Raw genomic sequence first — 25,399 nt, forward strand, 5'->3', positions numbered from 1 at the left:
CCGACCTACGAGTTACATACTATAATTTCACCAGATTGAGAGACGCCAAGTTTTTAGATCGCTTGGGAAGACTCCATGCCCATGAAGAGACCTCGGTTTAAACTGTCATTCGTTGATAATACCCGTTCAGCATTCCAACTCGGAGATGCCCGAGGAGGCTGAACATCGACTTGCCTGGCTAAGATAACTAACTGTTCCGAAAGCGTTAGCGCTGTGAAAAGTTGTGGCGGAAGAAACTCTAGCAACCTTTCTACATAGGACGGTTAGCGGCCCCTGGGTTATACGCGCCGACCTCGATTCGGACGAGGCCGGAAAGGTTTCGAACCGAACGAACGATGCATCGCGTTTACAAAGGTCGCCACATCGTGCCATTCTCACTAACTTCACGACTAAGAGAACACATGTTATTTTATTAATACATGCATTTCATATGGATCAGCCATGCAGTTTACTTCACTGATCAGTTTATGACAATTAGAAAAGAGAAACTCCCTACACTAAAATTCTATACGTCTATGAATCAAAATTCATAGTCGCCCATCGCTTCTACCTGTATTTAGATAAACATTTTGTTTAGGCTCTTGGACTGTATTAATTGAGTAAGTGGGGTTTTAAACGAACTGCGTTTTAGTGCCATGTGACAGCTTGTTGAGCTGCGCCGTTGACAACAAGCTTGAGTGTGCCGCGTGGTCCAGAAGCAAGAGTCTTTCTCCACGCTCATCATTGGACGTGACCGTGTTGCGTGCGCAACTACCACCTCCTGTCTCTAACGCGAAGCTGGTGACTGTGTAGATTGAGTAGATGTACGTTAGCATAACAAATGCGCTTCCAAAACCTAAGAAAATGAAAAAATATTATTTCACTTCATAATATTTCGTATAAGTATAATAATAAAACAAATAACAATAAATACAGACTATAAAAATTAGCCAATAATATATTTATAGCCAACTCTTATTTTACACGGTAGATTCGTTACTTAGGAAAGCCTTCAAAAATTGTGTAAAAAATAAATGTATATATACCATGCATCTATAACAAAACATAAAAATATAAATTGAAACAACGAAAAAAAAAATCAATTATATTACTATTCAACGTTATTAGATAACAAGCGTTCACGTTTAATAAGGGCTGAAATAAAGATGCTTTCATTGCAATTGTATTTTATTGCTGTATACTTAAGTTTTTATTAGTAATGTTAAAATTATAATTAAAACTTCTTTTCAGGCATTCGTGATAGAACAAAAGATTCGTCAATAGTGATGTATTTATTCATGTTGGTGAACCGCGTTATTTCAAAATCGTGTTAAAATTTCTTAAGTTTACTCAGAGCTTAATTATAGATAATATTTTAATTACATTATAAAATGTTTACAGACCTAATAAGTTATACTGATTAGTGTTAAGTTATTACATGAATAAAATATATTTGTGGTAAAATTTACGATTGCATTACATTGGTTCAAATTTTGTATTAACTAATACACCTTAAGATAAGACCGCCCATTGTACTTTTTATTTCATTGTGGTTTTTTTCAAGATGTTATGTTTGCATTAAAAAGTATTAAATAGAATAAACCTTTTGAACACGTATGATAATAATTTTCTTTTCGTTAGTCGATTATTTTTTAGTGTTGAAAGGTACTTACGGTACAAGTTATGACCCCCGAAGGTACTGACGACACATGGATATCCATCACCAATGACGAGGGCAATAATTGAAAGTATGACGGCAATGCACGCAGCTATAATCCACGGTAAAATATATTCACGCTTATATTTCACAGCACCGTGAAGCAATGAGATACAACACATCAAATAGATTGATGTGAGTAAAGTACTGGTATGAAGGAAAATAACTGTAACTGTAGACAAATGAAAATTAATAAAATTTAATGTATAAATATACTCATTTAAAAATGATGTAACAAAATATTTGATGTTATTTTTTTATAATTCGCATTACAATATATACTGCATTGCTATTATTTACCATTATTCATTACACATTAGCTTACCGTTGGCATGATGATGCGCTTTAGCAAATCTCCGCTGGTTATTGGTGCTAACAACATCCCCTTCATGAAAAGTCATTTGGCCACCATAGGCTACTTCGTAAAATCCTCGTCTTTCAGCGTCATCTTCCATGTCATTATGGAGCATAGCAAGCATTCCGCCAACATGAGAAACGGCGACTAATAGTATGATTAGAAAAAAAGACGATATCGCCTGAAAATATACAATAGCAATTTTTCGTTTCTATTTTTCTTACGTTAAAATTCGTATTGCGTCGTTTGTACTCACAATTTGGTGGACGGCTATAAGTATTGTTCCTTGACGTAAGTCCAAGACGTACAAAAAATTTTTTAATCGAATCATCATTTTGCGAAACTGTCTACATTTGTTATTGCTAACGAACATTTGTCTTATTTATATCACTCAGTCATACGTAGTGACAATTGCAAATACTAACTACTGCTCTGCGTACGTACGAAGTTAGCGTTCGCAGCAGCGGCGCGCATGTTTCAACCCATTGATTTTTTTGTCAATTAGTGCGTGGAGCGCATGTATTTCATGTTTTTTTTTTCTAAAAACGAACGATTTTTATAAACTGTGGGAGTTCATTTAAAAAAGAAATATAAACTTTGAGTAAATCGGTAATGTACAATGACGACATGTATTACGTTACTTACAAAGTATATTTATTAATGTAGTCAACAATTGTTGGTAATCATTTCGTATGAAATTATATAGATGGAGTTAGCTCCGAAGCGTCTAAATTTGCCTCCTTGTAAACGAGTGTCATTGCTTTATACGGGTTCGAAGAGAGACAGTTCGTTAAATTTCCGGGCTTTAGAGATCTGATCACTGGCATAATCCAGGTTTTATCCTCAATGTAGCCATTATCAAGGGATTCTTTCCCAAACAGTGGAAGAGCGTGGAAGTGGTTTGGTTTTTGAATCATCTTATCGGCACATTGGTCTCCTAAAGGCTTTTAGAAACATCTACGAAAGATTTATCGGAAATTGCAAATGATCGCTCAATTCCTAAAAAGGGTATCGATTAATTACTTTGGCTCTGCACACATTCCTAATTATAGGTGCCATCAGCAGTGCATAAGTTATAGTCATGGCAGATCAACTGGCCATGGACGCGGCCCTGGAGTGCAAATAGACAGCTTAGGCTGGGAACGCTTGACGAATGGAATATGAGGTATATGTAAGGACGACGGCATCGACAATGCGGAAATTCTTTCCGGACACTGTCTCAGCTTATCGCGTGCTCCGCAATATCGAGGTGGACGCGGTCTTGGTCCACGGGTCCTCTTCACGGGGAATGGGGCATTCTCTGAGTACCTTCACCGGTTCAAACTCAAAGATGGCCCTTCCTGCTTCTGTGAACCGGGCGTGGACCAGACCGTGGTCCACCAGTTAGCCTACTATCCCGCATTCGAAGGACTCCGGGTCGACTCCGAATGACGGTTAGGCATTAAGGTTAGCGAGGACTCGATAGCCTAGCTAATCAACGACGTGGAAGCAAGACCAACGTTCCTTAAAATGTGCAGAACGATTGCAGAAAACGTGATAAAAAGAAAGAGTTGAGCTAAAATTAAAAATTGTAAATATTACATGATAAAATTATGATTTAAAAACAAAATCCCTGTCCCACAATAGATATGAGTACAAGGGGTCCCCATAGCTTGAGCCAAAAAAAAGTTAAAGTCCTGATGCATTTCAGCCGTTACTCGTAGTCCGTCCTTTGCTAATAAGACGATTAATTAAACGTCGATCGGGACTCGTTTAGCAAGCGACCGATAAAATATGAAAGTTCAAGTGGCAACTACAAAACCAAAGGGTTAAACCCCTTGGTTTTGTAGTTGAAACGGTATCAGATAATAATAAAAGTAAAGTTATTATAAATAAGTTTTAATTCACAACTTACAATAGTAGTGATAACATTATGACTTTATGAACCAAACTTTTAGTTGGCGTTAGTATATTTGGATATATTATATTGAACTAAAATCTATCACAAATTAAAATAATATGTACAAAAAATTTTGCTTACGGGTTATTAGTTAATTTAGAAATTTATGCAATTAATTAAACTTAATGATGGATAAATAGAATACTAAGTTACATAAAGTTATTCAAACAGCAGTATGGGTACTTGATAAGAACTATACATTGATTCAATAAATTAAAATAGGAAATGAATGTTTTTAATTGCTGGAAGAGGTTAAAACTGATCGTTAAGTCTATAGTAATTAACTAACCAAAGGCAATCAATTGGTGGTCAGAAGTCAGATGATTCGAAGCACTGTAGTCACATTACGGCACGATAATAAAAACAAGTTTTTTATGTCGTTTTCGAGCGCTGATTATAAGAAATATGCTTACGTAATAAAATATATCATGATTAATTTCAATTTCAAAAATGCCATTTATTATATTATTTTTAAAGATTCAAATAACTCAAAAGTAACAACCCTACAACAGTGTTGCAAAACGCGATGTTGAAATAAATGTATTATTTAATGAAACCCCATTTTTCCTTTATGTTACAAACTTAACATTTTTGTAGACAAAAACAAATTTAGTCCAGTTGCTTCGAATAATTTACAATAAGTTCTAGGGACGGATTTAACCAAACTTGTTAGATGCAGTAAGGTTTATGAAAACGTATTTACACATTCAAACTCGAAATTTCGCCGTTAGTGTCACATTATAGTTAAATTTTAATTGAGAGTCATATATAAGTTTAAGAAACCAGAGTCTACGGAACTGACCTATTAGTAGACCTATAGTCCTTTGAATAATTATTTTCATACTTTAATCACATTAAATGAATAAAAGGTTAGAATACATCTTTAAATTTAAATTCTAAAAGTTACAAAAAAAATTGTGAACAAAATCAATAATATATTGTCACATAAAACATACACAACCATAATATAAAAGACATATAAGGTGCGTTGTGGTAAGTCCAGACGGTTATATTGACTAGTTATTATTATTTCTTGTATTAATGAATAATAATACTGAGGTATAGATCGAATACGAGCACAGATAACATCTTGTATGGTAACACATAGACCTAAAAACTTTGATGGTGAATGATTGTCGAACAAATCTAAAGTTTTTTAATAGTGAATACATCAATATACACAGAACCACTACGATCTTACCCCAACGTAACTTAATGAATGAGAATAACTATGTATACCATACACGATATTAATTTCTAAAAAATATGAAAATGTAAATAATTTCTACCAAAATAGCAAATATATCCGCATTCGATATAAGAATTTAGATATATATTATGGAGTCAAATATTTTTTTAACGTGTCATATAAATGCAACTAGAATACCATACGAATATTACATAATTTCAATATGACTTGTATTTTATTCTTAAGTTAATGGACAATAAAGGTTGTATATTTTTACACACAGTGAAGTTTTAGTTTATCATTACATAATGACTCGTGTAAATTTTGAAATCTAAGCAATAAAATTAAAAAAAAAAATATGTATACAAAACTAAGCCAATGTGCTATATCCAAAATTATTAAACATTACATTAAAACATATATCACATTTTATACATGTACAAATCAGAGGTGCTTGTTCAAAATATTGGGGCGATAAAGTCAAATAAAAATGAGTCGAGAAAAGAAAATTACTAAAATACTAAATGTTAAATACCGCAGCAAGTGAATCCTTGTAAATCACCAGATAATAGTTAATCTAATTCTAGGCACATACTGATAATTACAATAGTACAAGTTTATATAAGTTAATTTTGAATAAATGGACAATCAGGAGACTACATTGTTTTCACATATCGTTATAATTAAATAACACTTATACTCACAGTGTATCCCTTAAGTAACAATACCTTAGCCTAAATAGCTTATAATACTAATCACAAATCCATTGTCAGTTACAGCCTGTAATTTGTAAGGATATTAAAACATTGAACTATAAATGTTTTATGCATTCATCTTGTAAGATGTTTCTACATGATAAATGGAAAAAAACTACAGGTTAGAGGTGATATCAAGTGTACAATTATTAATTCATCAACATTAACTTCTGTCCAAAAATTTCATTAAATGTCACAATTATGTATTAATAAAAGAAATACATTGACCGGTAATTTCTGTTAAGCCTTTTCAAGGATATGTTTTAAAACCTATGAAATTTTGCAAATAGCTGTACAAAGTAGGTTTTAAAGGTTGTACAAAAAGATCCAAAAATTTAATTATATTAGTTCAGATTTATTTAAACTATTTTACGCCAATACCACTGTAAAATAAATCCTGTTCTTAAAAATAAATACATATAGAAAACAGCATATCTACTTATAAAGGTAAAATTATTTTATATTACCTTTTGATTGTAGCATTTTTTTTTATTTTGAACTATATGAAAATTTTAAATTCCTTTTGCTTAAAAATGATAACCCTACAGATATTTCTCAAGATTAATTTAAATGCATATAAAAATTTAGCAATTTTCGTTGTAAGAATTAATCGAAAAGTTTTTTTTTTAATTACTATTACTATACACATTAGAAAGTACACTTTTTATTATTTATTAAACATACTATTTTATATGGTGATTATAAATTGCCTTACAAAATACTTTCATCTTCATAAATTTAAACAGAGAATTGTTGCAGTAAGTACTAAAAGATTGTGGCCAGAGTTAAAATATTTTTTGTTAGTGAACATTAACGAGGTTTGAAGTCCATAGACATTTTTTTAAAATAGAAGCAATGTTTCATGTAATTGTACAAGAATTTCTACCAGTGCAAGTGAGTCTCGTGTTATGGTGGTGTTTTGGAGGTCGTGCCCGATTTCTGCTTGGGGCCGCTGAGATGGCATAGGATTTTAGATGAGACTTTAGTGTTGTTGGTAATGGCAGTCGTTCAAGTCCATACACGGACGTCCGTGCCACAATAGCGCGACAACACAATTCTTGAAGGCTGAGCACTGTGAATGAATTATTTATTATTGACGCATTGCATGTCGATAAGACTTTAAAATTGAAATTTAAACATGGTTCTACATAATTAATATTTTAAGAATGAAATATAAACATTCATTAATTTTTAATAACAATGTGATGATGTCATTTATTTTGCCAGTTGATAATTAGAGTATTCATTTATAAGTGAAAAAGGTGTTGTTGAATAAAAAATAGATTTTGATGCAATTTATATGGAGTAAGTATCAATTATCCATTGTAAATATAAAACATATTTAAGTTCTTGTAATTGACTATTATGTGATTTATCTTGTTACCAAATGCTATACAGGAATCATGTTCTATAAATATAGTATCTATTTTTTGATAGAAACTTCAGGATTGCTTGTAGATTCAAGTCTGAATTTATGCATTTTTTTAAATTGAAGTACAAAAACGTTATTTATTATTTATTGAATATATTAAAGGTATTATTTATTGAATAGTAGATGGTTTTAATAGTAATTACCTTTATTACTTCGCCACAGTCTTTCCATACCATTCCTGTGCAGGGCCATGCGTGAAAGTTCACAGAAGCTCTCTCGTATGTTAAAATCGCACAATGGACTCACTTCAAAAAAAGCCATATGATTCTTAGCTGCATACAATTCAGCATCACGTTCCTGCACTTGACGTTTAAATGCTAGATGTAATCTATTACCCACAAGCACTTTTGGTACTCCAGGTGCATGCTTAAATAAGAAAATGAAATGTTTTTAAATTTCATTGAATTTCATAATGTTATGTTTAAATATTGCACAGAAAGAGTAATGAAAGAAAAGAAATATATTCTACAACATGTAGCTATACGAACACCCTTCAGTTCTGTGAACTCAATTTTGATGAAGCTACTAAGACCCCTAGGCTAGCAGGTACTATTTTATCCAAAACTATGCAATATACAAATATCAATTAAAATGCAACAGTTCATTTGCAATTAGATAATTTACTTACTCAGAATGAGATGTATTATTTCATATGGAATAGGAGAAAATATTAAACAGAAAATTGTTTATACATTTGACAACGTACAGAAACCATAAGTTTGATATATAAAGATCAGACTAAAAACAAAAACTAGTAAATTCTGTGAATAACTATGACATACGGAAATCCACATCGTTCAACTAAAAACATTGGGGTAAAAAAAGGAATTGTTAATAATGTGCTAAAAATAATAACATAATGAATCAACATATTACATTAAATGTTGATTGAGTGCAACTGGCAAAATATTAGGAAGCCATGGAATGAAATATAAAAATGATAAAACTTAATAACAAAGTCAGAAATAGACAGATGACATCTAGATACAAATCTATCAACAAATATAGGAGTTGATGGATCATAGGCTTTAAAACGAAAAAAGAAATTGGCGCAAAAAGGTGTCTGTCAGTTACCGAAGGAACAGGCATAGAAGTTAGGGTCAAAAACCTGCAAAATGGGAGGACGATTTAAGAATGACATTGCCTCCATGTGGCACAGAGTAGCAGCTAACCAGAAGTAATAAAAGACGTTAGAGGAACCCCTTGCTCAATGGCATACCGAAACTAGAGAAATTTGAAAATGACCAAAATTTATTAGAGAAAGTCATAAAGTTCAGAAAAAAGGCTAATATTATTAAAATGTTATCATTATTATTGCTAACTTTGAATATGTAACAGTATTTGTCTTCTTTTCCATCACAAGTAAAAGTGTTAGTGTAAATTCTATATTTCAAATCATCAAAAGAATTGTTTTACCTTTTCCACTTCTTCAAGCCACCTGTCTATGCTGTCAAAGGACCATTTGTTTGTTATGTCATAAACCAAGAGGATCCCTTGAGCACCGCGAGAGTATGAACGAATAATTGTACAAAAGCGACCTTGACCTGATGTGTCCCATAGTTGGAGTTTGACTCTTTTACCATCAAGTAAGATTGTTGTAGTTTTATATGCTGAAAAAAAAATAGACCTGTTTGTATTATTGCAGAGTGCTTCTAAGACTAGTCTTGGCTTAACAAGACATTTTTTATTTATTTAATTTTCAATAAGTATTACCACTTCCACTGCAGAATGGAGAATCTGCAGAGCCATCTTCTAAGTCTTGCAGAATTTCTTGTTTGCCTACATCAGAGTCACCAACAAGAAGCACCTTTAAGAGGTAGTCATATGATTTAGGAGCTGCAGGGGGTCTTCCTGTAAATATTTTTTCAATTTTGAAACAAGTGATATTTAAAATAAATCAATGAAATAATTAAATCTTAAACTATACATGAAATGTACATGTTATAGAAAGAAATGAAAAGATGGTAGAAAAATAAGTGATGAAAGTTTATTAATCAAGCTATAATGTAACACTAACAAAAAGAAATTTTTTTAATAATATTGTCTGGCATGCAAGAGTATAGACATATGTACCATCATTATTTACAGCATAGATATATGTGTGTATTTAGAGTACAGATATACATACAATATGGGTTTTATCTAAAATTTATAATTAACAAAAGTATAAAATCTTTTTTTTTTTCAAATTATAATTACATATTTTATTCAGAGTTCAATTTAAAAAAAGAATTGGATATGAAATAAAATTTTGGTATTTATCTTGATTACAGTTAATGTTTAATATTATATATATTTAAAACATAAATGGTACCAATGTACTACTGTGTGTTACAAGTGTACTATTGTTTATTTTAAGAATATGTAGAAACTGTATGTTTAAAATATATATAAATGGTTGAAAGATCTTTTATGTGCAATAAATGAGGGATATTTTACTATACAAATTCAAGAATTTTGGGTTTTAATGAGATTTAGTATAAAAGTGCCTATCTAATTTATTAAGAAAATACATGGATTATCTAAGTTTATTATTTAAAGGAGGCTATAAATCAATAATTGATTATGGTAGTTAATTTCCATAGCATAATAATAACTAAATTGTATATTATATATATACATAAAAAAAAAAGTTTAAAAAGTTTATCACACTTTTCAGTTCTCTTAATGTATTAGTCTGTACATTCGACACAGTAACATATATTTTAGCAAAATGAATTATTACCAGTTCTTTGATGATGGGATCGGGGTAATGTGGTGCTGCCATTTTGTGCGACCTGATTAGTCGCCTGCTGTGGTGCTGCTACCATCCCCGTCGTGGTAAACATAGTTCAAAATAATCTCTCCTTATCTCCTGGTTGTTTTTACCACACGCAATCGTATACATAATACCGTCCAAAGTTAATGTACGGCGCTTTCCATTGACAAATTGTTCTTCATATCAAGAAACTACGATCAAATTGTAATACTTCTTCCAAAATGATTACTAAACAGTTTAAAGTTCTCTGGTTTAGACTGTACACAAAATATTCATACACTACTTTATACAAGGTCGACACTTATTGTTTGTTATGCACTGTACAATTACTTTGTTCTAATTACACAGGAAATTGTTAATTGACTTTATACGCACGTTTTAACGGACTATAACAATAAAATTCTTTTACGTTTGGCGACAAAAACAACTGAATTTGCACGAAAATAATATCTAGTGAACGACGAAATTTTTGATACAAAACAGATAATGTATAAAATACTTGCATTTCATTCACAGATAATTACTATTTTTGATCATCAATCAATTTTTCATCAATTTTTTTGTTACATCCGCCGATATATAATTAAATAAAACTATTTCATTATTTTTAGTCCAAACAGATTCATTTGATTGTAAATACAAGAAAATGGGACAAATATCCAAAAAAGTTAAAAAAATTAGCAATATTTTTGGTAGAGTTAAAATTAAAAAAACATCATGAGATCTTATGTGAAACTTACATATAATCTTAATAATGTTATGAAGTTTTTAATATGTGTATTTATGTTTCACTATTGATACTTTAAATAACTTGTTTGTTATCCTTGGTAATAGAGCATGGAAGCTTTTACAATCAGACGCACTTTCTTAAGTACGGAGCATCGAATTTTATGAAATAAAACCACTCATAATTAAAGCAGATAGTTAGTTCTCAAACTTTTCCATGTGGACCCAGGTTGATGTGACAAAAATGGGGGTTCACAATACGTTAGCCGGGTCTACAATAATTTTTCTTCTTTCAATACATATAATATTTTAAACTTGGCGGAAAGTGTAATTTGTAATAACTTGCTTAATCCATGTATCAGTACAAGTAGTTGAGACTTGTAGACCGTCACGTTTTTGTCCAGTTATGGTGATATGGTAAAAATGTAGCTGTGGGGTGTCAACTAGAACCAGCTGTATTTCGAATGGTTAATGAGAAAAATTCTGGGTACCTCTGCTTTAGTCTATATCTATAGGTATTTTGTTACCCTTATCTATTAAAAACACACTTTATATAACCATCGTCGTATACGGTCAATTACAGACCAACGCAAATCTAATTAAAATGCTTATGTGAGTATCCGGTGTTTGAAACAAATTAGTGTTAATATTAATCGACGCTTTATTAGAAGCATTGCCTCGGTACTTAGATTAGGAAATAGCGAATAATTGTAAGTTGTTAGTAAAAAAAAAATAATATGATAATTATCACTCCTTGCAATACTATTGTACCACATATGCTTGGCATTGAATAGAATCTCATCGGCTTTGGAGAAGCGCGTAATTCAAACGCCTTTGTTCCTACTTACACAAAATAAAGCTAAATAAAAGTTTGTGTTAGAAGCAAAATATAGCGCTCCCGAAACGGCGTATAATTTTTTAACTAAACATTATTACTTGTAGTATCATTCTGCTTTCTTATAAACCACTGTGTAAGTAGTAATGGTTTACACCTAATGGAACTCTGTATATGTTTGTTACCCTAAGATATGCAGCTTTTACAAAGTTCTTATTAGGAGAAATAAATGAACTCTTGATTAATTTATCGCCAAGATAATGTAACAGAATATCAACATAGTAAATTCGACATGTTTGTAAAAAGCTTAGTGTAAAAAAGTATGTATCGAAATATAAAGAAAAACCACGAAATTTATTATAAAATATTTATACTTAAATAATCTAAACAAAAGGCACATTATATTTTTTGTTTTAGAAAAAAACAGTTTGCTTAATATTGTACGTAACATCATAGCACTATATTTTTTATTAAACCTTAATAATATCTTTTTCTTATAAAAGTAGAATGATTTAGGAACAATTAAAAATAAAAACAATATTGTCTTCTTCAATTTCTATCAATATGTGTCATAGCCTGGCAATTGGAATGATGCACTGTATTTTTCCACTTCTTCTTTGAGATTGGCGACCTCTTTTTTAATATCAATGTTTTCTTCAATTACTTTGTTGAAATCAACTAATTTTGGCCCCGACAGCTTAGTGATTTTTTGAGCAAGTTTTAAAGCTTTGTCAATGTAATCAACTACTCTGTCTATGTCAGTTTCTTTCATCCCGCGTGTAGTCAGTGCTGGTGTACCTGTAAAAATATAGCAAATATTCTTTTTTTAGACCAAGCCAATTTTAAATGAAATATATTAATGGTAATTAAATTGTAAATAAAACTTATTTATTAATAACAAAAACATCTGTAACTTTCTTAAGCATGTTAAATAAATAAAAAAAAACACTTCTATATTTATCAACATATTATTGTACACTTATAAAGATTTTAATATTAATTTAAAATTATAGTAATTGATGACAATAAGCCTGGTAATTGTAAATATTTTTTTATTGATACCATTTTTTATATAAATTAATGTCAAATTGAGCATCCTTTAAATTAAAATGCAAATTATAAGACAAAATTCTACATAAATTTTATCAGTTTAACACCAAAGAACAGTAATATATGTGTAAAAATATATTACTCAAAATTGGTTTAAAGATAGGAATATTCATCACCATCATTTCAGCCTTAGGATATCCAATGCTAGATCTCTTCCATAGAGTAAAACAAGTCGGAAGAGGCCTAACAACATAAATATTTTAAGAAATTTTGGAGGTAGTTTCAATGAGTTACTAATAGATATAAATTGATAAAAGAAATTATTACAGTTGTTTCTAACTGCACACAAGTACTTATAATTGTCTTATATATTCATCTCATTTTCATTTTGATTAATTTTTATAAATCAAATTGTGGAACTAGTAGTACCTGATACAGCATTGCTAATATAAATTGCTGAATTTTGTATTTATGTTGTTTAATGTTACATATAGCATATTATTTACCAAGTCGGATGCCACTAGGGTTGAGAGCGCTTTTATCACCAGGCACTGTGTTTTTATTACAAGCGATGCTGCAAAGTTCGAGGATGCGTTCAGCTCTCGCACCGCTGAGCCCGACGCCACGCATGTCAACTAGCACTAAATGCACATCAGTACCTCCAGTCGCAATGTCATAGCCGCGAGATATCAATCCTTCGCACAAACGTTTAGCATTCTTTATAACCTGCAAATAAAATAGATATTCAATGAAAACTATGAATATTTTAGATTCTAAGCTAAATACAATAAATTAGTATTAAATTATTACTGCAGTCCAAGAATAAGTATCATGTAGATTTTTAGATTACCTTAAAATACCATTTGTATTGTAATAATCATAAGTAATCTTATTAAGCTTCTTACATGCATTAAATGTAATAATGGTCGGAATCTGCTTGTGATGACTATAAACTTTAATTACTAAGCCATGATAAATGTTTTAAGATTTATCATCATCAGACACCAGTTATTCAGGTGTATAATTAGTCAATCAATTATTTTGTGTTTATTATTACATTGGTTAATTTTCTTATACAGTTCAATCTCAGGATATTATCTGCTGGATATAGGCCTGCGACCATCGAGTTTTGACGACATTAACAAAGTTCTCTGTGTACCTTGTTGGTTGATGCCCTATCCTGTGTTTGCCTATCTCTCTCCACTCCAGAACCTTAAGGCCCTATGTTATGTATACTAGTATAAAACAAATGTAATTGACTTCTAATGCCGAATATAAATTAAGACTTATTTAAAATAGTTTGAGGGGCCATGAACAATATAAGTATTTTAACTAGTCAAGTAAATAATTATCCAACTTTGCATATCTAATTATATCTATGAATCACATATTTCTAATGGTACTAAAAAACTAAGTTAGGGTATAATTGTTTTTTTTTCATTTGCTCTATTATTTGTAGAACTGCAGCAATGTTAACAACATTAAGAAAAAATCGTTTGTAAATTTACCTGTTTTTGATATTCAATAAATTCAAGAGACGTTGCTTGTTTCATGGTAGTGGCGATGGCAGCAATGGCATGATTATGTGGTCCGCCTTGAAGACCGGGGAACACCGCCTGATTTATCTTGGTTTCGAAGTCATACATGATTTTATCTCCCTTGGAGTTGATTGAACGGATGCCTTTACGGTAAAAAATAACACCTGCTCGCGGACCTCGAAGCGTCTTATGCGTCGTTGTTGTGACAATATCACAGTATTCGAACGGACTAGGAATCACACCTTTAAAAATATAATTGTGTTATTTAGGCATTATTTAATTTTTTACGTTTCAATTGTAAAAATAAGTTTGTTGAATTGGATTAAAAAAGTAAGTCATTTAATGTTTTATAAATCAACGCCCGTGAGAAGGTAAGTATTCACAGAAAACTATTTTTTTGACATGAGCGGTTAAAGCTGGATCTAATAAGAATTAATTGTAAAATTGCGTCAAAATGAAGCAAAAATTTAAACAATGAGTCGTCACTGCCCTTAGTTGGTTTGATATATGGTACACCTCTACATGTTTATATTAAAATTTAAATTTTCGGCTTGGCTAGTATGATGACATGATTTTGTGACGTATATTTTATCGTAGAGGTGGACGGCACGTCAAGTCGTAACGTGAATTTAGATTCGGAGGAACTACAATTAATAAAGTACTGGATATTATAGTAGAGGTCATGGAAACCAATTTATCTGTTTGGAAGACATGGTTGCTTATATAATATATTAGACCCATGTATTCAATTATTCGATAACGAAAAAATTAAAGCGGACAAAGCCAATTATCAAAAAGTATTATTCATTAGAGACCTATAAAAGATACAATGTCACCGACGTAGCTCGAATAGTTGCTTGTCTGAAGTGGCATTGGCGGATCCAAAAGTTCATACAACGGACGTCTGTAGGGGCCGAAAGGTTATCGAGTGATGATCACGAACAGATACATACAGCATGGGCCTACCTCACTAGGTCCACCAATGACAAAGATAAGATCGCAAGATTGCTTGCTTTTACCTGCAGCAACAAGTCCAGAAACATGAGCCATATCCGCCATTAAATAAGCCCCATTTTCATCAGCTATTTCACGGAATCGTTTGTAATCTAAGCAGCGCGAATAGCAGCTCATTCCAGCAATAATAAGGCGTGGCTTGAAAAGCCTTGCAGTCTCTGCTAACTTATCATAGTCTATCAAACCAGTCTTAGGATCTACCTGTAAATAAATGTTTTAAGTTAGTAATTGAAAAGGCATCTCTATATGATTTACTTAACTATTTAAATAAATATTTTTTTATGGTAATTAGTACATTCATTCATATATTTAGTATTTCTAGTCTTAGATCTTGCAGGGATCTCAGATGCTTGGACAAAATTAAGCACTGCATGTTTATTTGTTCATATTATTATCAGCTTTGATCACTTATGTGTGTCATAAGAAGTATGACAGAAGTGTCTAGATAGAGATTAGAATCGAATTGAACTTGAATGCTTTGTCAATTGTATACAAACAAGAAGATATTTTTATTTATCGTTACTAATTTGATTACTAAAAATAAAATGTTTTAGGTGTTAATAACAAAAATAAAAATTCTTAACTCACTTTGTAAGGCATGCTTTCAAAGAAAATTGAAGTTGCAGAGATTTTCTTGGTGGCAGTAAAGAAGCCATGAGTAAGATGACCACCATCAGGAAGGTCCAAGCCCATAATTCGTCCATGAGGTTCCACAACACCAGTGTATACAGCGAAGTTTGCAGGAGAACCTATAATAAATAATTTTAAACCCATGTTAAATTATAATTAGGCACTATGGTACCTAACATTTAATTTGGCATATCAGGCAGAGAATGACTTGAGCCCAAGATCAACTGCATTCGGTTTTGTACAGCATTGATTTTATCAGATAGTGCTCAAACAGCTTAGTATCTTTATGATCATCATATTAACTCTAGCACTTCAATTTATTAATAAAGGATTCCTGGGTATTTTAAGCCTACAGTATAAAAAGGAAATATATATTTGATATGCCAAATCAAATACTAAAGCAGGTTTTGTTGTCAACATATGTACTAAACAGAATGTGAAATTTATTTGCAAGTTTATGTTCTGTTAATAGCTACAAAGCATAAAAATTTTAAAATATTTGCTGTGTTATTAAAAATGTTCAACTCTTTTATTCATAATTTCTAAAAATGTAAATAGGTCAGTTTGACCAGATAATGTATTTTATAAGATGATTTCCAAAAGAAAATAGATCAACACTCCCAATATATTCTAACAAATTTGTTTAAAAATTCAATACTGAAAGCACATTGAAAAATTAATTTTTAACAATGTGATAAAATTGTTTTCATAAGTGTATTATAGTATAACACACATTACAATGCGGAAAGTATATTGTACATGTATTATGTACTTTGTAAATTTCAAATAACAATCTATTGTAACCTAGTTTCATTTATAAGTACAAAGTTTATCTAATATTGATAGTTAGCAGTATAAACTAACTTCATTTAATAATAGAAGACTGCAAAATAAATGTCAATTTAATATGAAACAGATACTGTCCATTAATAATTTTGTATTTGTGTTTGAAAAGTACATATTTGCGCTTCTCCACAAATATTTATGTAACTATCTTCAATATTATTAATCTAGGACAATCAATACCTAATTTAAAAATCAATTAAGGACTGGCCAGATGATTATTTTTAATTATCTATTAATAGAATGTAAAACAAAATTACACTTAACACTTTTGCAAAATTTACAAGAATTATTTGATTAATAAAATTGTTCAGTAAATTATATTACTGATAAGACTGATGTTTTCATAAATAAACTAGACTAAACTTTAGTCTATATAACATACCTGAGTATGGCTGAACATTAACACCCCATTGTTCACCTTTGAGTCTATATGCTTCCAAAGAACGCTGTTGTGCCAAAATTTCCACCTCATCAATAAATTCATTTCCTCCATAATATCTAGAATTTTAAAATGATAAATAACATTGTTTTTTATTTTAATACAACAAGCATATAAAGACAAAGATTTATGTGTTTTAATTGAGGACTATGTAAGATATTGGAAAAAGAACTGTCAGAATATAAATTACCATTAAGCAAGAGGTTCATTAAGATTTTTTTTATCAGAACAACACACCATTGTTATAAATATATTTCTACAGGCAATTTCCAAATTATTTTTTTAAACAAAAATGTTCCTGCCATATTTTTCAATAGGAAACCATAATGATTATATGCTAATGCCATGCAGCAGATATAGGCATAACTTAAATGGACAAAAATTGATTATTTTAAGTTTTAAAAGTACAATTAAAGCTTTAAAACTTATACAGTAAAACCTTCAAAAAAGAAATGTGGATTTACTACAGCTTATTAAGTGTCCTGTGTGGAGGTATAAATAAAATTTTGTGATAATAGTCTAGTTATATCATAAAACATTAAAAGACTATTATCAAAATATTTTATTTATATGATGTTGATAAAAATTTAAAACTGTATTTAATCAGATTTTAATTTCCAAGTATGTCACTACAGACAGGATCAATATTTTTAAGTGTTAAAAACCCAGGAGAATCATTAGAACAGATTATCGAGGATAAATATGAAAAAAAAAACTAAAAAAGTAACTTTTAAGTAATTGAATCAATATAAAACTAACTAGGCTTTTAATTTATTGAGAATATTATAGTTATATCTTTTCTGTAATAAATCTGTAATATAATGTAAAATTACCTCTGATGTGGCATTCCTTCTGAATACTTATTGTGAAGACAGGAACTAAGACATTGTAGTACGGGAACAGATGTAAAGTTTTCTGATGCTATCATTTCTAAGCCATGTTGCTGACGATGCTTTTCTTTCTTAATAATCTCAAACAGTTCTGGGTCAGTGTCCCACAGATTGCCATTAAGAAGCTTATTCATGATTTTTGAATTGTATACAAATCTCTTAGGAATCGAGATCTGAAATTTATATTAAAGGATTTACTAAACTAAAACGTAATAGTATCCTGCAGGCAGTCGCTTATGTATTGACTACGGTGCAATAAGTTCTGTAAGTCTTTTAATATGAGATCGCGTATAAATTGACCCCACAATGTTATCTATATAACGCAATCACAAACAAATGTTGATTCTTATTTGTTTCGACAGTTTGATAATATCAGTATCGTATTGCCTATGTGCGTAATAGATAGCATTACAAATAGCATTACTATGTCATCAACTCATATTACGTGCTAACTAACTTACTTTAAATATTTCTTAAAAACAAACTTAACTCGCAACGAAGTTAACCTCTCCCGAGTGACATGCGTTTGAATTTGTATATTGAATATAAATATATTCAAATTAAGTTATTAACTTACCTTAGAGGATATATTCCTTTGCACAGAACTTTTGTTACCTATTGACGGTATTCTTAAAATCGGACAACATTTAGGAATCGCATAACAACAACACTGTTTCACTAACTTGCTATTCATTTTTAGTTTGAAAAATTGGTTTGTATGCTTTCAAAACACTGTTCAATATGTGATCTTTTGTTATTACTTGAACGAAATTAATCAATTCTGATAACCCATTATGAACTTTACAATCGTGTACCTTGACGTTTATAGCAGTTTTAACGAGCTCAGCAGAGTTGCCAACAAGGCTATACCCGATAAACGTATATTAATGACACTACTGAAACATTTTGTTTTATTCAACTATAATCGATAATTTCTTGTCACTTTCTTACTGATTAATAAAGGTGATTTATACATATTACCATCACTTTAAGGGTATTTCGAGAGAATAGTACTTTTTTGTTTGTTTTACGCTTAGTCTCGGTTGAAGTTGATGCCGTTAGCTCGGAGGTTTTTACAACTTCATTGGTACTGCGTTCACAGAATGGAAGGGTCCGTGAACTAATTAGTTTGTTTTACCTATTCTAACGTATTATACGTAAAATTATTTTATTAAGTAGTATTATACGTAAAAGTTTTTTTAAAGGTTTTATTGTTATTAGTGATGCCGTCTTACTGTTTAACATATTGCAATAGTAATTGAAAGCTGCTAGTCATTTAAATGAAAGGGCTTATTAAAGCCGAATGAAAAGGGTTTTCGTTTGGATTTTGGTTCTAGACATTTGATATTGATTATAAATATTATAAACTGTCCTAGAATATAAAGTTATTATTCCATTAAAAATATTTATACATACATAGGTATATTTGGCATATATTAAGTGTAGTTGATTTTGAAAGCCAAATTCTTTAAATACAAACACCAAATCCTGTAATAAACGTAAGTAGTTTTTATTACATTTTGTTCCATAATTTGGAAATTTTTTAATAGAAAAAATTTTTCGATGTCTACAAAAACACGTATAAATACAAGCTTGTTATGTGTAGATAGTATGGAGATGCATAAGATGTGTACTTAAGGTTATAAAATATGGTCTATCCGTATTATATTGGAACGGCACAGTATCATGTTTATCAATACTATTAGGTTAAGTGTATCAAAGTGTTGTGTGCAGATCACTGCACTCATTATTTTTATGATTTCTCTCAATGATATAATATAGCACGGACAATCTGCTATAAATACACATAAAACACTCTCAACTCTCACTCGCAAAATACTGGTATTCACTTGGAGTTATAGATAATAACTTAACTAAGGTCTGACTAGTCCTTTTACGTATGATATTAAAAATGTAATATGAGCACTTTTAAACGAAACTTTTACCTTTTTAGTTAATGTAACTATTTTCGTGAATAATTAAGAAGTATCTTTTAGATAAGTGTTAAATCAAATATCATTTTTTTTTAAAATAAAAGAGGCCGATTTATGCCATAATCTAGTCTCTATAGAGTACATGGTTCCCTAATAACATAAATATATAACACTAAACTGTTGAAATTATAATCAAGAATTAATGACTTTAACAACATTTTGTTGAAATATTTAAATTAGTGTGTAGTACAAAAAATCTTACGGTTGGACTTCCGTAGCTATCGTATACACTCACGAATATTAAACTAAGTTAATAAGTACCGTTCACCGACGCACAATGGTTTGTTGCTCTAAGAATATGTAGACATCCTTATCAGTCACGGTATTGACATTTCTAGTGACTTATTGGCCAATATAATAACATTCGGCATTAACATTAAAGTTAAAACTAACGCGAGTCTCTACACACTTATTATTTTAATAATAGGATAAAAATATTCCAGAGAATATTTTAAACTTAAAGAGCATTATTATTTATATCTTTAATTAGTACATTAAAAAATTCTCATAATTCAAACGAATGGCACGTACTGTATAATTATTAATACCTAACTAATAAACTTAACAGTTTATTATACCGCTTTTATTATATAATTTAAGTCCTGCCATAAAAAATCTTTATATTGTACGTTACAATTATTACTATTACGATGTGTTAGTTTAACGTACTAATATATAATTTAATAATGAATACATTTTCTTTAAAATAAGACAGAATTTTCATTCTAACCCTATATTTAAAGTTTATTCGAAGTATTAATTCCATTAGATGTAATACAGTCCTTTAAAAGTTGAAGCCACTTATCCGTAGTGGCTAGCTCACTCTCTATAGGAAAAATCTTTACTGCCAGCCCTATGAAATGTTTTAGGGACTTTAAATTATCGTGGCGTTTCGAGTAAGCCTTACTGTTTAAAAGTGATCGTAAATTATAATCCAGTGGATTAACATAAGAAACAGGTGATGACCTTCTTTAGCCCTGACGAAGTCCAAAACGTTCCTTTGTACCAAGTTTGGATGGATCGAGCTTTATGATCTGGCGCCGAGTCTTGCTGAAAGGACTATTCTAGGTTATTGAACATGGTGTTGTTAAGGGGCTTTACTAACTTCTTAAGAATGGTATCGTGATTTTTTACACAAAAATTACTACTTAAGTGGTTGTTTTGATTCTATCACCTCATTGTTTTTTTTTAAATTATTAGCTAAGAAATAACCAATGCGTATCTTAAAGGCTGCAAGACCAGAATCATTTTTTAAAATACGCGATATGGGTTTAGGTATTGTCTTTATCTCCCGAGATTATACCTTATACCTTCGGAGAGGATTTCTTCGATTTTTTTCCTTTACTGCTCTAATCTCTTTCAGTCACATTTAACTATTGCCAATAGTATGGAAGACTTTAAAAATTGTCATTGATTGATGCAATCATAATGTAATGCAATAAAAAATATTACACAATATATTGGCGCGAAAATAAGAAAACAATGAACAATCATATAAAAATGACACATTCCAAAACAAAAGTAACATTTTTTTATTCTTTATTATAACAGTGAAATATTTACGACACAACAGTTTATTGATACAAGTAAAAAAAGTAAGGTATTATTAAACTCTGATACCGGTGTTCATCTGGATGCCATTTTGTGTCGCCAAATTAATTTCTGTTGCAAGTCAACGTCCTTATGAAGCTCAATACCTACAGGTATACCAATACCTCAATACCTCAATAAATACAACAAAGTTGTAAAGAAACGATAGACTGGTGTACCATTCGAAATGTAAATTTTTTAAGCTAAATAAAAGTAAAGGATTATTTCACACGTCCAATTTATGAATCTTAAGAAAATCCAAAATGAAGACTTGACAGTTTACTTCCAAAAGGAACGTTGATTTTTTCGGAAAGCAATTTTGCGATACAGCGACCGCATTCGGTTTCCAGGGAGATAAATCTCATCGAGCATTTACTTCTCGAGGTAATCAAGTGTAAAAAGGCACAAGGAAGCTTATTCAGTTTATCACGGCGAGCTCAATCTTGGCCGCGGAAGTGTGGTATTCTCTCGATTTTCTTTCTGACATTTAATATGAAAAATTTCAATCGTGTGTGGAGTATGGTATTGTATATCTGTTGGGTATTAGCGTGCAAACTGGGTGGTAGCCGCTAAACATTAACAAAGAGCCTTCGGTGAAGATATGGGCGATAAAATTAGTTGGTGATCAAAAAACAGTATGTACTGTCTACGTACTGTGTAGCATAAGTCACGATCACAATATGATATGGCAGTTTGAGGTATGATGAAACATAAAAATCATGAATAACATACAAGAGTATTACGTGATTATACATAAACCTATACACATTCTCGTACACGTAATTATCAGTTAGTAACAATTAATCTTTTAGATACAGATCTCTATTTGTTTAGTTATTTATTTCAAATAGTTATGCTTCGTTTAACAAAGTACAAAATTATACGTAATTGCCTATTGAAACCGTACTCAGCCCTGGCCATAATTAGGCTAGCTATATATAAACGTTAATAACGGTATAAATCAAAGAACAATATGAAACGGCTTTCTAAATAATCATAAAACAAGACATTAACTATTTATTTATACTTTACCCTAATTTAAAGAATGCCAGTAATGCTGGAATTATGTTAAAAAAATATCATACAATTGCTTCTTTTTCGGCTTATAGGTTGTCTTTCATACTTAATGTTGGAACCACACGATATATTTTCAGCGGTTGTTTTATCATCAGATTTAAAGACGGTAGGACGTCATTTTTCTGTTGCAGATATACATATTAATAGAAAGTTTCTTTTGCTCGTAATTGTAGCGCAAAGCAAAGTGGTAAAAAAATGTTTTTTGTGCCTGAGGTATTTGTTCACCTGATTATTTGTTGGAAGCGACCTCCATGCAGCCTCAACAAGATCATCTGTTCACCTTATGGTTGGGCGTCTTACACTGCGCTTGCTCGTTCATGGTCTCCACTCCAGAACCTTAATGTCTCGGTGGCCATCTGATTCTAATTACCCGCTCGTTGCCATTTCAAATTGCCAATCTGCAGTACTATGTCTGTTATTTCTGTTCATCTACGGATTTCATTTTTTTTGATTCGTTCTCGTAGAAAAATCTCAAGCATAGCTTTCTCCGTGGCTGAGCTGTGAGCTGGCCTTAGAAGTCCGAAGTGAGAGATCACATTTAAGTGCCGTAAGTCATCAGTGGTAGCACACATTGATCGTAGACCTTTTAGGCATTGAGGGATATTGGACAAAAAGTCGTCGACATTCTATTGTTTCACATTCATTGTATAGGTTTAGCATTCCTTTAGTATTATTTACTGGATTATCGGGGGAATTTCTACAGCAAACATTTACTTCGAAAATAGTAAGTTCTGGAAAAAACTCTAGCAACAATATTACCAGGCCAATCGGACCTTTAGGATCACTCTAAAAGTCATGTTTTGTTGTTCGACTTTAGGACGTTTTACTACATTTTTTTTAATCATGTCAAAATATCATAAGTTAACTAAACTTAGTTTAGCATAGCTGTGGTTTTAAAAATAAAATATAAAGTAAAGCAATATTTAAGTAGTGCAGTTAATGATGAAGAAAAAAAGTTTTGTTACATTCTCTAGAATAAAGATAATTTAAAACGCTTACATTAAATGTTTCGTGAAACGTATAAAATCGTTTACGTATATTGTTAACAGTTCTGATATCACTTAATAATAAAGCCAAAAGTGACTGTAGGGAATTATTAGCTCGAAGTTTAGATGTGTTGTCAAATATGATCCCCAAAATCCCTGAAGCATTAATACACTCTAAACGTTGTTTAGCTATACGTGTAAAACTTTTAAAAGGGTGAATGTATAGGTAAGAGATGTATGGTACACTCTCTAAAAACAGTTGTTTCAGAAATAATAAATAACGTAATGATGACATAGTAAGAAATATCGTTTTTAAAGTTAGCAAAACTTAGGTATTTTAACATAAATTTGGGTTATTATATCTCCTTGCAGACTGTACAGCCAGAAGTTTGGCCTGTCGCATTACAAAACATATTTCAGAGAGATGACTTTATACGGAATGATTGGAAACTTGAAGCTTGCAAATGAGCTATACATTCACTCCTTCAAAGCATTAGCACACCTACAATAAATAAACCCGCACGTGTACGTAGTTAAAGAAAGATAAGGCATGAAATAATTTATCCCCTCTTGGAATTTTCTTTCCATTTTATATAAGTAATAACTTAAAAATTTATATATCATTTATAATTTTCATCCGTACGTTATTTTGTTCTGTGAGAAAGAAGCCCTATATGTGACGTTATCATTTACGTATTACCACATGAAACGTTTTGAAATCAAACGTGAGTATTATTACTTTGATAAAAATGAGTAATCCCTACCAATTCATAAAATAACAATTTTCATTTTTTAAATTATGTTTGTCAAACTTAGATATTATTTAAAGACAAAATGGCAAATAATGTTTTGCTTTTTATTTTACATTAAATTACTGGTTGATAGCAAATATTAATTTATAAAAAAAATGTTTAGCTATCAGTGAGAGTATATTGTCAACACACGTAAACGTCAATTTGTATGTAAGTACAAATACATTTTATCAAAACGATAGAATGTATAAGTGGTGCTAACGAATTAGAAAACGTGTTAGTCGCCAAGAAAATGTGTTAGTAGGTTTTCAATTATCATTAAAATTCGATAAATATTCATAGAATTAACTAAAAGGAGTAAGTAAAGAAATTTATAATAATTACATGAATTTAAATTAAAGGTAATATCAATACACAGATGAACACAGAAATGACTATGTTACTTTTTAATAAAAACATCGAAAAATAAATGATATTTTTATTGTCTCAAAGCAATATTAGTGTCGCCTTTAATCTTTTATGATTGAAATAAGTCTGGAATTAATTTTGTGTAAGTTCATATAATGGGCTTATATTATTTTTCAACGAAAGGACGAAATTTTGCTCTATACTATTATATTTAATAAGATTATTGCAAGTATCCAAAGCCTTTAGAGATTATTGTAAAATGATTAATGATTTTTAAAAAATCTCTAACAAGAAGATAATAGGTTCATATTAAGCATAGTTGGTATTGATTTTAAGACGACGATAGTCATGTTGCTAATTTAAGAAAGGGTAAGTGTTTTGTGTACCAAAAGTTATAGAATGTACAAGGAATTATGACCTTAGCAATGAATGACGCTGGCAACACGTAAACTTTTAGTCTGTTTCTATGTATTTTGGAACAACTTTATTACAAAAAGCTT

General features: G+C 30.6%; 3 protein-coding genes across 4 annotated transcripts; all 3 read right to left on the minus strand.

The window, feature by feature from the left end:
* Positions 1 to 540: 540 nt before the first annotated feature.
* LOC137932472 (uncharacterized) lies at positions 541 to 2,424 on the minus strand. The gene is made up of 4 exons (XM_068776094.1): positions 2,308 to 2,424; positions 2,022 to 2,232; positions 1,653 to 1,868; positions 541 to 835 (listed from the first exon to the last, which is right to left on the minus strand). Exons 1-4 carry the CDS (start codon positions 2,422 to 2,424, stop codon positions 612 to 614), a joined length of 768 nt encoding a protein of 255 aa, XP_068632195.1. The 3' UTR covers positions 541 to 611.
* Positions 2,425 to 4,814: 2,390 nt separating this feature from the next.
* Positions 4,815 to 10,572, minus strand: Rab40 (RAS oncogene family member Rab40). Its single transcript, XM_068775597.1, has 5 exons — positions 10,092 to 10,572; positions 9,080 to 9,217; positions 8,783 to 8,976; positions 7,510 to 7,732; positions 4,815 to 7,006 (listed from the first exon to the last, which is right to left on the minus strand). Exons 1-5 carry the CDS (start codon positions 10,192 to 10,194, stop codon positions 6,795 to 6,797), a joined length of 870 nt encoding a protein of 289 aa, XP_068631698.1. The 5' UTR covers positions 10,195 to 10,572; the 3' UTR covers positions 4,815 to 6,794.
* Positions 10,573 to 12,020: 1,448 nt separating this feature from the next.
* On the minus strand, positions 12,021 to 18,968 carry Shmt (serine hydroxymethyl transferase). 2 transcript variants are annotated; one of them, XM_068775537.1, is made up of 8 exons: positions 18,670 to 18,968; positions 18,036 to 18,265; positions 17,146 to 17,261; positions 15,876 to 16,036; positions 15,293 to 15,488; positions 14,244 to 14,515; positions 13,242 to 13,461; positions 12,021 to 12,483 (listed from the first exon to the last, which is right to left on the minus strand). In XM_068775537.1, the coding sequence occupies exons 1-8, from the start codon at positions 18,784 to 18,786 to the stop codon at positions 12,245 to 12,247; spliced, it is 1,551 nt and encodes a 516-aa protein (XP_068631638.1). In that variant the 5' UTR covers positions 18,787 to 18,968; the 3' UTR covers positions 12,021 to 12,244. The 2 variants fall into 2 exon arrangements, with proteins under 2 accessions (XP_068631638.1, XP_068631639.1); XM_068775538.1 differs by lacking the exon at positions 18,670 to 18,968 and adding an exon at positions 18,554 to 18,616.
* Between the last annotated feature and the right edge of the window lie 6,431 nt (positions 18,969 to 25,399).

This window comes from Battus philenor, unplaced genomic scaffold (genome assembly GCF_028537555.1).
Source record: "Battus philenor isolate CCGP_79_NKW_IND1 unplaced genomic scaffold, ilBatPhil1.0.hap1 SCAF_9, whole genome shotgun sequence".
Lineage (NCBI taxonomy): Eukaryota > Metazoa > Arthropoda > Insecta > Lepidoptera > Papilionidae > Battus > Battus philenor.

Bases quoted from the DNA above. Each gene is read 5' to 3' on its own strand.
- LOC137932472 (XM_068776094.1), bottom strand. From the start codon at position 2,424: ATGTTCGTTAGCAATAACAAATGTAGACAGTTTCGCAAAATGATGATT. The intron at 1,869-2,021 runs GTAAGCTAATGT...ATTTGTCTACAG, and splicing joins AGCGCATCATCATGCCAACG to TTACAGTTATTTTCCTTCAT. The intron at 836-1,652 runs GTAAGTACCTTT...TCATTTTCTTAG, and splicing joins CGGGGGTCATAACTTGTACC to GTTTTGGAAGCGCATTTGTT.
- Rab40 (XM_068775597.1), bottom strand. From the start codon at position 10,194: ATGTTTACCACGACGGGGATGGTAGCAGCACCACAGCAGGCGACTAAT. The intron at 9,218-10,091 runs GTAATAATTCAT...AAATATTTACAG, and splicing joins ATCCCATCATCAAAGAACTG to GAAGACCCCCTGCAGCTCCT. The intron at 8,977-9,079 runs GTAATACTTATT...TTTTTTTTTCAG, and splicing joins TCCATTCTGCAGTGGAAGTG to CATATAAAACTACAACAATC.
- Shmt (XM_068775537.1), bottom strand. From the start codon at position 18,786: ATGAATAGCAAGTTAGTGAAACAGTGTTGTTGTTATGCGATTCCTAAA. The intron at 17,262-18,035 runs GTAATTTTACAT...TTAAAATTCTAG, and splicing joins GAAGGAATGCCACATCAGAG to ATATTATGGAGGAAATGAAT. The intron at 15,489-15,875 runs GTGAGTTAAGAA...ATTTATTTACAG, and splicing joins TTGAAAGCATGCCTTACAAA to GTAGATCCTAAGACTGGTTT.